The sequence below is a fragment of the Lepus europaeus genome, chromosome 12 (genome assembly GCF_033115175.1).
Source record: "Lepus europaeus isolate LE1 chromosome 12, mLepTim1.pri, whole genome shotgun sequence".
In the NCBI taxonomy this organism is placed as follows: Eukaryota; Metazoa; Chordata; class Mammalia; order Lagomorpha; family Leporidae; genus Lepus; species Lepus europaeus.
This window is the reverse complement of record NC_084838.1, coordinates 5,479,372-5,490,929: the sequence shown is the minus strand read 5'-3', so window position 1 is coordinate 5,490,929 and position 11,558 is coordinate 5,479,372. Positions and strand designations below refer to the sequence as shown.

The 11,558-nt window shown below is 63.2% G+C and overlaps 1 protein-coding gene across 3 annotated transcripts in view; it reads left to right on the top strand.

Moving 5' to 3' along the window:
- The first annotated feature begins 186 nt into the window (after positions 1–186).
- PTPA (protein phosphatase 2 phosphatase activator) overlaps positions 187–11,558 on the top strand; it is a 29,134-nt gene continuing 17,762 nt past the window's right edge. The window contains exons 1-3 of one of the 3 annotated variants that reach the window (XM_062207397.1): positions 187–255; positions 732–880; positions 11,456–11,553. In XM_062207397.1, coding sequence (XP_062063381.1) covers positions 850–880; positions 11,456–11,553 — 129 coding nt within the window. In that variant the 5' untranslated portion in view covers positions 187–255; positions 732–849. Of the gene's footprint in view, positions 256–364; positions 382–731; positions 881–11,455; positions 11,554–11,558 lie in introns of those variants that run through there. The other 2 variants (XM_062207399.1, XM_062207398.1) reach the window with 2 other exon arrangements.

Sequence of the window (11,558 nt, the reverse complement as noted above, 5' to 3'; positions counted from 1 at the left end):
GGCGGGGCCTTGGTCGTGGAGCCCCGGGCGGCTAGCCGCGAGCCCGGGGCGGGGCCACGGCAGGCGGGGGCGGGGCCACCGCGGGGCGGGGCCAATAGCGAGCCCGGGGCGGGGCCAACAGCGGGCTCGGGGGCGGGGCCACTGCGGGGAGGGGCCAATAGCGAGCCCAGGGCGGGGCCACGGCGGGCGGGGAGGCGAGCGGAGCGCAGTTAGCGGTTGTGCGACACCGTGGAGCGCTGGGGCTGAGGCAGAGGGGTAAGGCGAGGTCAGGGGTCAGCTCTTCCCCCGCCTCCAAATGCCATTTAAACTGTGCGCCCTTATAGTTAAGCGGCAGGAAGACACAGGGTGACGGGAATGTCCTCTGATATTCTTTCGATTAAGGTGACAGCCGGGACCGGCCCCCAAAAACATGGCTGCTGCCCCCCCCCCCCCGACCCCTCCACGAAAACTTGACACCCCGCGAAAGTACGGCTGCCGGGCGGGCCACTAGCGGTCGAGCCGCGGACCGGCGGTTGGGGCGCAGTGCGCATGCTCCCGAGCGCCCCGCAGCAGCATGGCGGCGGCCCCTCAGTGCGCATGCTCCCCGGGCGCCCCGCACTGACATGGCGGCCGCCCGTCGCCGCCGCGGCCGTCGCGAGCCGGCCGTTGCTGGGCATGCTCGCTGAGCGCCCGGCACCAGCATGGCGGTGGTCTCGGCCGGGGTGACTTTAATTCTCGGTTTTCGGCGATAGCAGGCCGGCGCTCGTTGCTCTCCAGAAAACTCGGAGGCCGTGGCAGAGCCGGGGACCTGAAGAGCGGGTGCGGGTGAACGCGAGAGGACTGCGGGCATCCGGGCCGGCTCCGCGGAAGATGGCTGAGGGCGAGCGGCAGCCGCCGCCAGGTAGGACCGTGGGGTGGGGGCGCGGCTGGGAGGGGGCTCCGGGCCGAGGTGGGGCGCGGGGGGCGCCGGCCGGGCGTCCTGGGGGCTCGGGGCCGGGGGGCGGCCTGGGGGTTCGGGGCCGGGGGGCGGCCTGGGGGTTCGGGGCCCCGAGGGGCGTCCTGGGGGCTCGGGGCCGGGGGGCGGCCTGGGGGTTCGGGGCCGAGGGGCGGCCTGGGGGTTCGGGGCGCCGAGGGGCGGCCTGGGGGCTCGGGGCCGGGGGGGCGGCCTGGGGGCTCGGGGCCGAGGGGCGGCCTGGGGGCTCGGGCCCGGGGGGCGGCCTGGGGGTTCGGGGCCGAGGGGTGGCCTGGGGGTTCGGGCCGAGGGGGGCGGCCTGGGGGCTCGGGCCCGGGGGGCGGCCTGGGGGTTCGGGGCCGAGGGGCGGCCTGGGGGTTCGGGGCCGAGGGGTGGCCTGGGGGTTCGGGCCGAGGGGGGCGGCCTGGGGGTTCGGGGCCCCGGGGGCGTCCTGGGGGCTCGGGGCCGAGGGGCGTCCTGGGGGTTCGGGCCGAGGGCCGGCCTCCGCGCACCTGCCCTGGGAGGAGCTGTCGGGAGCCCGCGGCTGCCCGGTTATGAGGGGTGGTGGGGCGGCCCGGCCTCGCCCCCGCTCCCGGGGGCCGGGCTCTGGGGTTTCAGTGGCCGAGAGTTTATGGAGAGAAACTGCCCCGGGTGTGTAAACCCCTCGTTTATGGGAAGGCGGGTTGAGCAAGACCAGAGAGGCTCCGTGGGCATCACTGCCTCTGAGCTGTTCACGCTGGGGCCCGGGCCGGCCTTATGGGACCCCGGACCTCACGCGGGAGAGGCAGGTGGGCGGCCCCTGCCCGGCCTGTTATTCCCTGGGCGCTGGGAGAGGCCTCCGGAGGGCGAGGCGCCCCCCCAGCTCCCCAGGAGGAGAGAGATAAAGACAGACCCGGGTCTGGGCTGTGCGGGCTCTCCAGGCTGGGGTCGCTACTGCCTTGTGCGGAGCCCCCGGGCAGGTGCCCTTGGATGACCGGAGAGAGAACCGGAGGGCAGCGCGGGCGGGAGGCACCCAGGGTCCTGCACGGCCTGGAACGAATGAGATTGTCCTCGACCCGGCTCTGCCCGCAGGTCGCAGCTGGCGGGGGCCTCGGTGATGGGTCACGGGGGCTGCGGACCGTCGCGGGTCAGAGCCTCCGGGGGCTTGGAGAGCTGAAGCTCGGGTCCTAGGGCATCCCCGGCCCCTGCACACCTTGTCTGAGTGACCTCCCCGCTGCTGTCCTGGAAGGCCCGTGTTCCTGCCCCGGGAGTGTGTATTGAGGCGCTTGGTGGGTGCAGGGCCTCCCTGAGGGCCTGGCCTGGACGTGTGCCCCCTCCCCCCCCCCCCCCCCCCCCCCCCGTGGGACGCTGCCGGCCTTGGCTTGCAGGAGCTGTTCTCACGCCGACTGGAGACGCATTTGAAGCTGGTTATGGGGACGTGGAGCGCATTTTCCCATAACAACGTCCTGCTCCGGTTACCCGCCTGGCCTACAAAGCTTTTTATGTAGCATCCTGCCTGCAGTAGCAATTTACTAATAGTAGGGGCCTTAATTTGGGTTCTGGGAACAGGGTTTGCTGGCCAGGAGGTGGGGAGAGAGCTTCCGGTCCCTCTTGCTGGGGCCCAGGTGTGCCTGTGCCCGGCCCTTCTCCCGCACGGGGTCCACTCGGTCTCCCGGGTGTGCCTGTGCCCGGCCCTCCTCCCGCACGGGGTCCGCTCGGTCTCCTGGGTGTGCCTGTGCCCGGCCCTTCTCCCGCACGGGGTCTGCTCGGTCTCCAGCACATCTAGTATTTTTGCTTTCCTCGTGGCCTCCCTGGAGCCCCAGGTGTCACATATTCCTGAACCTTCTTAGGTTGCTGTCTCTTTTCCACGGTTGGGGTCATTTAGGTTTGAGGAGGAGGGTGGTGGAGCAGACTCCCGCGCCTGGCTGGGGGCTCTGTGCGCTCCCCGCACACGTGCGTCTTCGCAGGAAGTGCTTGCTCGTCTGCACGTCTCCAGCTGTAGACGCGGGGCCACAGCTCCCTGTCCTCCCTGTCCTCCCTGTGCGGGACCCGTGGGCCAGCTGCACCCTGGGATTCGGCTTTTCACGGTTCAGAAAGCAGCACCCCGTCAACACAGGCAAGGTTACCCGAGCCAGATGTGCACACATCTCCGCAGGGAGGTGCGGGCGCTCCTCAGTGCTTCAGTGTCTGTGCCAAATGAACGTGAGACAGACTCACAGAACATACTTCGGGCGTCAGAGCTTCTTGGATGTGGAATGAGGAATCAGGAGTTGAGGGCTTATACGTCCCAGTGTCCTAAAATGAAGGGGGTCCTTCCAGTGTGTGTGTGTGTGTGTGTGTGTGTGTGTGAGAGAGAGAGAGAGAGGGGGGGGGGGGAGCGAGCGAGCGCGCGCACACGCGAGAGATTGATCCTCCATCCGCTGTTGCTCTCCTCATGTGACCACAGCGGCCAGGCCTGGACCAGGCCAGAGGCAGGAGCCTAGAGCTCCATCCTGGTTTCCCACGTGGGCGGCAGCGCCCAAGGACGTCAGCCGTCATCTGCTGCCCCTGTGCACCTGAGCGGGACACTGGGTCAGAGCAGAGCGGGGACCCAGGCTGGAAGGGGTTTTTCTTCTTGCGTTGTTGGCGTTTACTGTTTGGAGTCACTTGGATTTCGGGAATCACCCCCGCAGTCACCAGCGCATCGGTCCCGCGTGAACTCACGAAGGAGCCGTCCGTTCCGGCTGCAGCCGGGGCCATCCGGCTCGCAGTGAGAAAGGGGAGGTTTTGGTGGCTGGCGCTGTGGCACAGTAGGTCAGTCCTCCGCCTGTAGTGCCCGCATCCCATATGGGCGCTGGTTCTAGTCCCAGCTGCTCCTCTTCTGATCCAGCTCTCTGCTGTGGCCTGGGAAAGCAGTGGAGGATGGCCCACATCCTTGGGCCCCTGCACCCATATGGGAGACCCAGAAGAAACTCCTGGCTCCTGGCTTGGAATCGGTACAGCTCCGGCCGTTGCAGCCATCTGGGGAGTGAACCAGCGGACGGAAGACCTCTCTCTCTCTCTCTCTCTCTCTCTCTCTTTCTCTTTCTGCCTCTCCTTCTCTCTCTGTGTAACTCTGACTTTCAAATAAATAAATAAACAACTTTAAAAAGAAAGGTGAGGTTTCGATGGAGAACGCGCGGTGGCGTCTGTGTCTGGGGAGGCCTCCCATGAGAGGATGAGGGGTTCCAGTTCGCGCAGGAAGCGGAAGATGAGAAGCAGAGCCAGAGCAGCAGGCGGAGGATTCAGCAAGTGGCCACGCCGTGTCAGGGGACGTGGAGTGGACAGCGGTGCACGCTGGAGTAGCTGGAGAAAGGGGCCCCGAGGTAGAAGGCGTGGCCTGTGGAGAGGAGACAGCAGTGACGAGGAGGAGGACGAGATCGCCAGGGAGCCCGGGAGAGGAAGATGAAGGGCTGGCGGAGGAGGGCGTCCGGAGGGATCGGGTCAGTGTCCGAGTAGCAGGAGCGATGGAGCCTCACCCTGAGCCAGCCTTCGTCCGTTGTAGAACGGGAGGCCGAAGCGCTGGAGCAGGAAGCAAGGCGCGTGGTGGAGAGGCACAGGTGCACACTCTGGGTTGTAGAGGCAGGACCAGGAAGGAGCCGGGGTAGGGGGAGACAGGGGGTCCTGGGCTGCCCTGAGCACCGGTGGACAAGAGGCAGGAAGGTTGGGAGCTAGAAAGAGGCGGAGGAGCACTTGGAGGAGGAAGCCGGGCCTGGCAGAGCCCCAGGCCAAGGGCCGAGTCATCAGCGACTCAGCATGGGGCCGAGGAAGCGCCCAGAACACCAAGTTCTTTCTTTCTTTTTTTTTTTTTTTTTTTTTGACAGAGTGGATAGTGAGAGAGAGAGACAGAGAGAAAGGTCTTCTTTTTGCCGTTGGTTCACCCTCCAATGGCCGCTGTGGCCGGCGTATCTCGCTGATGCGAAGGCAGGAGCCAGGTGCTTCTCCTGGTCTCCCATGCAGGTGCAGGGCCCAAGGACCTGTGCCATCCTCCACTGCCTTCCCAGGCCACAGCAGAGAGCTAGACTGGAAGAGGAGCAACCAGGACAGAATCTGGCTCCCCGACTGGGACTAGAACCTAGGGTACTGGTGCCGCAGGCAGAGGATTAGCCTATTGAGCTACGGTGCCAGCCTTAAGATTTATTTATTTGAAAGTCAAGGCCAGCGCCGTGGCTTAACAGGCTAATCCTCCGCCTTGCGGCGCTGGCACACTGGGTTCTAGTCCCGGTTGGGGCGCCGGATTCTATCCCGGTTGCCCCTCTTCCAGGCCAGCTCTCTGCTATGGCCCGGGAAGGCAGTGGAGGATGGCCCAAGTGCTTGGGCCCTGCACCCGCATGGGAGACCAGGAGAAGCACCTGGCTCCTGGCTTCGGATCAGCACGATGTGCTGGCTGCAGTGGCCATTGGAGGGTGAACCAACGGCAAAGGAAGACCTTTCTCTCTGTCTCTCTCTCTCTCACTGTCCACTCTGCCTGTCAAAAAAAAAAAAAAAAAAAAGAAAGAAAGAAAGAAAGAGCTACAGAGAATGGCCACAACGGCTGGAGCTGCGCCGATCAGGAGCCAGGAGCTTCTTCCACAGTGCTGACCCCGACACAAGAAGTCTTGGCACCTGGTCTCGGACTTGCTTTTCCCGTTATTTGTATGGCCGCTGTGTCTAGGCTGTTGGGCCTGTCTCTGCAGGTGCGTTTTGGGGTTTGGACTCGGCTGAGAAGCCCACAGGAAAGCCCACAGGAAAGCCCTCCGCAGGCGCTGGCGGCTCCCGTTTAAAACTGTTCCTGGCCAGTCTCGGTTCCCGTGGTCGCCCAGGGCTGTTCTGCGTTTCTTCTTCCAGCCCCTTAGCTTGGGTCAGAAACGTGAGCACGTGGTGGTGTGGACAAGCCCGTCTTCTGCCTTTGTGTTAGGGTAACGTCCCAGGAGGTCGAAGCTCACGGAAATGGTTTCCATTTTTAGTTGGAGTCAGTGTTTCTGAGTGAGTGCAAGCTTTGGTCTGTTGATGTGTGTCAGAAGTCACACCCCAGGATTCTTATCACGGGCCGACAACCGCGTGAGGAGTGAAGGCCGGGTCCTCCGGCGGAGGGCTCTCAGATGTTCACCGTCCCCTCTGCTTCAGGCACGCAGGCACTTAGATGGCGCGCGGGTTTATTCCATGAGCAAAAATAGATGTTTTGGTTCAAAAAAGGAGCAGGGCAGCCAGGACCCGCATTGGTGCTCTGCTGTGGGGTGCAGGCAGCAGCACCGGCCCCTCCTGGGTGCCTGCAGCTTGGAGCGGGGCTGCTCCACATTTCTCTCACTTCTGGAAAATGGGGAGACTCCCTGCAAACTGGGGTTCCCCACGGTTACAGACAGGAAATCCTTGTGCTGGAAGTAATGGGAGCTGAGAGCAGGGAGTTATGGGTGACGGGCACCTGTGGAGGTGACTGAGAGCGGGGAGTTGTGGGTGACGCACCCTGTGGAGGTGACTGAGAGCGGGGAGTTGTGGGTGACGGGCACCTGTGGAGGTGACTAAGACCGGGGAGTTGTGGGTGACGCACCCTGTGGAGGTGACTGAGAGCGGGGAGTTGTGGGTGACGGGCACCTGTGGAGGTGACTGAGAGCGGGGAGTTGTGGGTGACGGGCACCTGTGGAGGTGACTGAGAGCGGGGAGTTGTGGGTGACGGGCACCTGTGGAGGTGACTGAGAGCGGGGAGTTGTGGGTGACGGGCACCTGTGGAGGTGACTGAGAGCGGGGAGTTGTGGGTGACGGGCACCTGTGGAGGTGACTGAGAGCGGGGAGTTGTGGGTGACATACCCTGTGGAGGTGACTGAGAGCAGGGAGTTGTGTGTGACGGGCACCTGTGGAGGTGACTGAGAGCGGGGAGTTGTGGGTGACGCACCCTGTGGAGGTGACTGAGAGCTGGGGAGTTGTGGGTGACGGGCACCTGTGGAGGTGACTGAGAGCGGGGAGTTGTGGGTGACGGGCACCTGTGGAGGTGACTGAGAGCGGGGAGTTGTGGGTGATGCACCTGTGGAGGTGACTTGAGAGCGGGGAGTTGTGGGTGACGGGCACCTGTGGAGGTGACTGAGGGCGGGGAGTTGTGGGTGACGCACCCTGTGGAGGTGACTGAGAGCGGGGAGTTGTGGGTGACGGGCACCTGTGGAGGTGACTGAGAGCGGGGAGTTGTGGGTGACGGGCACCTGTGGAGGTGACAGACCGGGGAGTTGTGGGTGACGGGCACCTGTGGAGGTGACTGAGAGCGGGGAGTTGTGTGTGACGCACCCTGTGGAGGTGACTGAGAGCGGGGAGTTGTGGGTGACGGGCACCTGTGGAGGTGATTGAGAGCGGGGAGTTGTGGGTGACGGGCACCTGTGGAGGTGACTGAGAGCGGGGAGTTGTGGGTGACGGGCACCTGTGGAGGTGACTGAGAGCGGGGAGTTGTGGGTGACGGGCACCTGTGGAGGTGACTGAGAGCGGGGAGTTGTGGGTGATGCACCTGTGGAGGTGACTTGAGAGCGGGGAGTTGTGGGTGACGGGCACCTGTGGAGGTGACTGAGAGCGGGGAGTTGTGGGTGACGGGCACCTGTGGAGGTGACTGAGAGCGGGGAGTTGTGTGTGACGGGCACCTGTGGAGGTGACAGACCGGGGAGTTGTGGGTGACGGGCACCTGTGGAGGTGACTGAGAGCGGGGGAGTTGTGGGTGACACACCCTGTGGAGGTGACTGAGAGCGGGGAGTTGTGGGTGACGGGCACCTGTGGAGGTGACTGAGAGCGGGGAGTTGTGGGTGACGGGCACCTGTGGAGGTGACTGAGAGCGGGGAGTTGTGGGTGACGGGCACCTGTGGAGGTGACTGAGAGCGGGGAGTTGTGGGTGACGGGCACCTGTGGAGGTGACAGACCGGGGAGTTGTGTGTGACGGGCACCTGTGGAGGTGACTGAGAGCGGGGGAGTTGTGGGTGACACACCCTGTGGAGGTGACTGAGAGCGGGGAGTTGTGGGTGACGGGCACCTGTGGAGGTGACTGAGAGCGGGGAGTTGTGTGTGACGGGCACCTGTGGAGGTGACTGAGAGCGGGGAGTTGTGGGTGACGGGCACCTGTGGAGGTGATTGAGAGCGGGGAGTTGTGTGTGACGGGCACCTGTGGAGGTGACTGAGAGCGGGGAGTTGTGGGTGACGGGCACCTGTGGAGGTGACTGAGAGCGGGGAGTTGTGGGTGACGGGCACCTGTGGAGGTGACAGACCGGGGAGTTGTGTGTGACGCACCCTGTGGAGGTGACAGACCGGGGAGTTGTGGGTGACGGGCACCTGTGGAGGTGACTGAGAGCTGGGGAGTTGTGGGTGACACACCCTGTGGAGGTGACTGAGAGCGGGGAGTTGTGGGTGACGGGCACCTGTGGAGGTGACTGAGGCGGGGGAGTTGTGGGTGATGGGCACCTGTGGAGGTGACAGACCGGGGAGTTGTGGGTGACGGGCACCTGTGGAGGTGACTGAGAGCGGGGAGTTGTGGGTGACGGGCACCTGTGGAGGTGACTGAGAGCGGGGAGTTGTGGGTGACGGGCACCTGTGGAGGTGACTGAGAGCGGGGAGTTGTGGGTGACGGGCACCTGTGGAGGTGACTGAGAGCGGGGAGTTGTGGGTGACGGGCACCTGTGGAGGTGACTGAGAGCGGGGAGTTGTGGGTGACGTACCCTGTGGAGGTGACTGAGAGCGGGGAGTTGTGGGTGATGCACCTGTGGAGGTGACTTGAGAGCGGGGAGTTGTGGGTGACGGGCACCTGTGGAGGTGACTGAGAGCGGGGAGTTGTGGGTGACGGGCACCTGTGGAGGTGACTGAGAGCGGGGAGTTGTGGGTGATGCACCTGTGGAGGTGACTGAGGCGGGGGAGTTGTGGGTGACGGGCACCTGTGGAGGTGACAGACCGGGGAGTTGTGGGTGACGGGCACCTGTGGAAGTGACTGAGAGCGGGGAGTTGTGTGTGACGGGCACCTGTGGAGGTGACTGAGGCGGGGGAGTTGTGGGTGACGCACCCTGTGGAGGAGACTGAGAGCAGGGAGTTGTGGGTGACGGGCACCTGTGGAGGTGACTGAGAGCGGGGAGTTGTGGGTGACGGGCACCTGTGGATGTGACTGAGGCGGGGGAGTTGTGGGTGACGGGCACCTGTGGAGGTGACTGAGAGCGGGGAGTTGTGGGTGACGGGCACCTGTGGAGGTGACTGAGGCGGGGGAGTTGTGGGTGACGGGCACCTGTGGAGGTGACTGAGAGCGGGGAGTTGTGGGTGACGGGCACCTGTGGAGGTGACTGAGAGCGGGGGAGTTGTGGGTGACACACCCTGTGGAGGTGACTGAGAGCGGGGAGTTGTGGGTGACGGGCACCTGTGGAGGTGACTGAGACCGGGGAGTTGTGGGTGACGGGCACCTGTGGAGGTGACTGAGAGCGGGGAGTTGTGGGTGATGTACCCTGTGGAGGTGACGCGTCATCTCAGCGCTGGGCCCAGTGCGCACGCTCCCGGGTGTGGGTGTTGAGATGGACTGTGCCGTCTTCGCAGCAGTGAGACGTTGTACACGTTGTCGTGCAGCTCTCCCTACTTCGCTCGCTAGGCTCTCTTTATTTATTTGAAAGAACAACCGAGAGGGAGGGGGAGAGAGAGGTCTCTGAGTCACTCCCTCCTCACGTGGCCGCAACAGCCATTTGCCAGGGACCAGGGACTCGGACCGGGGCTCTCACCTGGGTGGCAGGGCCCAAGCGCGTGGGCCATCAGCTGCTGCCTCCCAGGAACAGGCTCACCACAGCTGGGTGTGGTGCCGTGGTTAAACTGGGACGCCCGCATTCCCTATCGGAGTGCCGGTTCAGATCCCAGCTGTGCAGTGCCCTGGGAGGCAACAGGTGACGGCCGAGCCGGAGCGGTGGGACCCCTAGCACGTGGAGACCGAGGCGGAGTTCTGGCCCAGCGCTGGCTGTTGCAGGCATTTTGGGGAGAGAACCAGTGGGTGGAAAATCCTTGTTTCCGTGTCACTCTGGCTTTCAAGTCGTCGAAGGGCTGGGGAGGTTTCTGGTACAGAGCCGTATGTTATTTGCACATCGCCGCCTTGTGTGGTTTTGTCTGCCTTGAGCACATCTGAAGGTTGGCTTCCTCTAAGTGGACCATGGATGCTGGGCAGGCAGTGGGGTCTTGAACTACTGTTGTTTATTTTGCCGCAGAGAGGTGGGGGTGAGAGAGTTCCCGTTTGCAGGCTCACTCCCCTTGCTGGGGCTGACACTAGGAGCTGGTGTCCAGTCTGGCTCTCCCGTGAGTGTGGAAGGAGCCTCATTCCTTGAGGCGTCCCACTGCCTCCTGGTTGGCGCTGGTGGGAGTTGCGTCCAGGCGCTCTGACATGCAGTGCAGGTGTGTGGCTGCTGGGTTGAGTGTCCACTCTGAGCAGTTTCTACCTTAACCGACAGCGCTGACTTGCCCCCTTAGCAGGCCCTACCAGTTAGTGCTTCTGCCGCAGTGTGGAGTTCCTGCTCCCTGTCCCGAATCAGCGGCCACGTGTTTTTATTTTTTTAATTTAATTTTTAAAAAATACTTATTTATTTATTTGAAAGTCAGAGTTAGAGAGAGAGAGAGAGAGAGAGAGAGAGGTCTTCCATCTGCTAGTTCATTCCCCAGATTGCTGCAATGGCCAGGGCCAGGCCAGGCTGAAGCCAGGAGCCAGGAGCTAGGAGCTTCATCTGGGTCTCCCATGGGAGTGGCAGGGGCCCATGCACCTGGGCCAACTTCCCCTGCCTTCCCAGGCCATTAGCAGGGAGCTGGATGGGAAGTGGAGCAGCCGGGACTCGAACCGGTGCCCCTGGGATGCTGGTGTTCCTGGTGGCGGCTTCTCGCTGCGCCATGCGCCGGCCCCGGCCAGATGCTTTGACTCTGCCAGCCTTACCAGGGAAGGAGCGGGTGGGTGATTTTTCTCAAGTATTTTTGCAGTTCCAATGTGTGTTTTTTCCTTTGAATTGCCTGTGTATGTCTAAAAAGTTGACTTTCAGAAGGTCACTTTTTTTTTTTTAAGATTTATTTATTTGAGAGTTATAGAGAGAGAGAGGAAGAGAGAGAGAGAGAGAGAGAGAGAGGTCTTCCATCCGCTGGTTCACTCCCCAAATGGCTGCAATGGCCAGGGCTGGGCAAGGTCGAAGCCAGGAGCTTCCTCCAGGTCTCCCACATGGGTGTTGGGGCGAAAGGACTTGGGCCATCTTCTGCTGCTTTCCCAGGTGCATTAACAGGGAGTTGGATCAGAAATGGAGCAGCCGGGACTTGAACTGGTGCCCATAAGGATGCCGGCGCTGCAGGTGGTGGCTTCACCGTCTGTGCCGCAGCTCCGGCCCCTTGTTTTCACTTTTCTAACTGTGCTCATCCTGCCCACTGGGGAGTGGGTGGCGCCGGCGCCGCTGGTTACCACAGGCTGGCGGGGCTGGCTCCTCGCACTCTGGCAGGTGGCAAGGCCGGGGCGTGGCTTTCCAGTTTACAGAGAGAGTGGGGTGAGGGAGGAAGGGTTCTGTTCACGTGTTTACTTTTTTATTTTCTTTGGTCAAGATTCTTCGGAGGAGACCCCCCCTGCCACTCAGAACTTCGTCATTCCAAAGAAGGAGATCCACACGGTTCCGGACATGGGCAAGTGGAAGCGCTCGCAGGTACC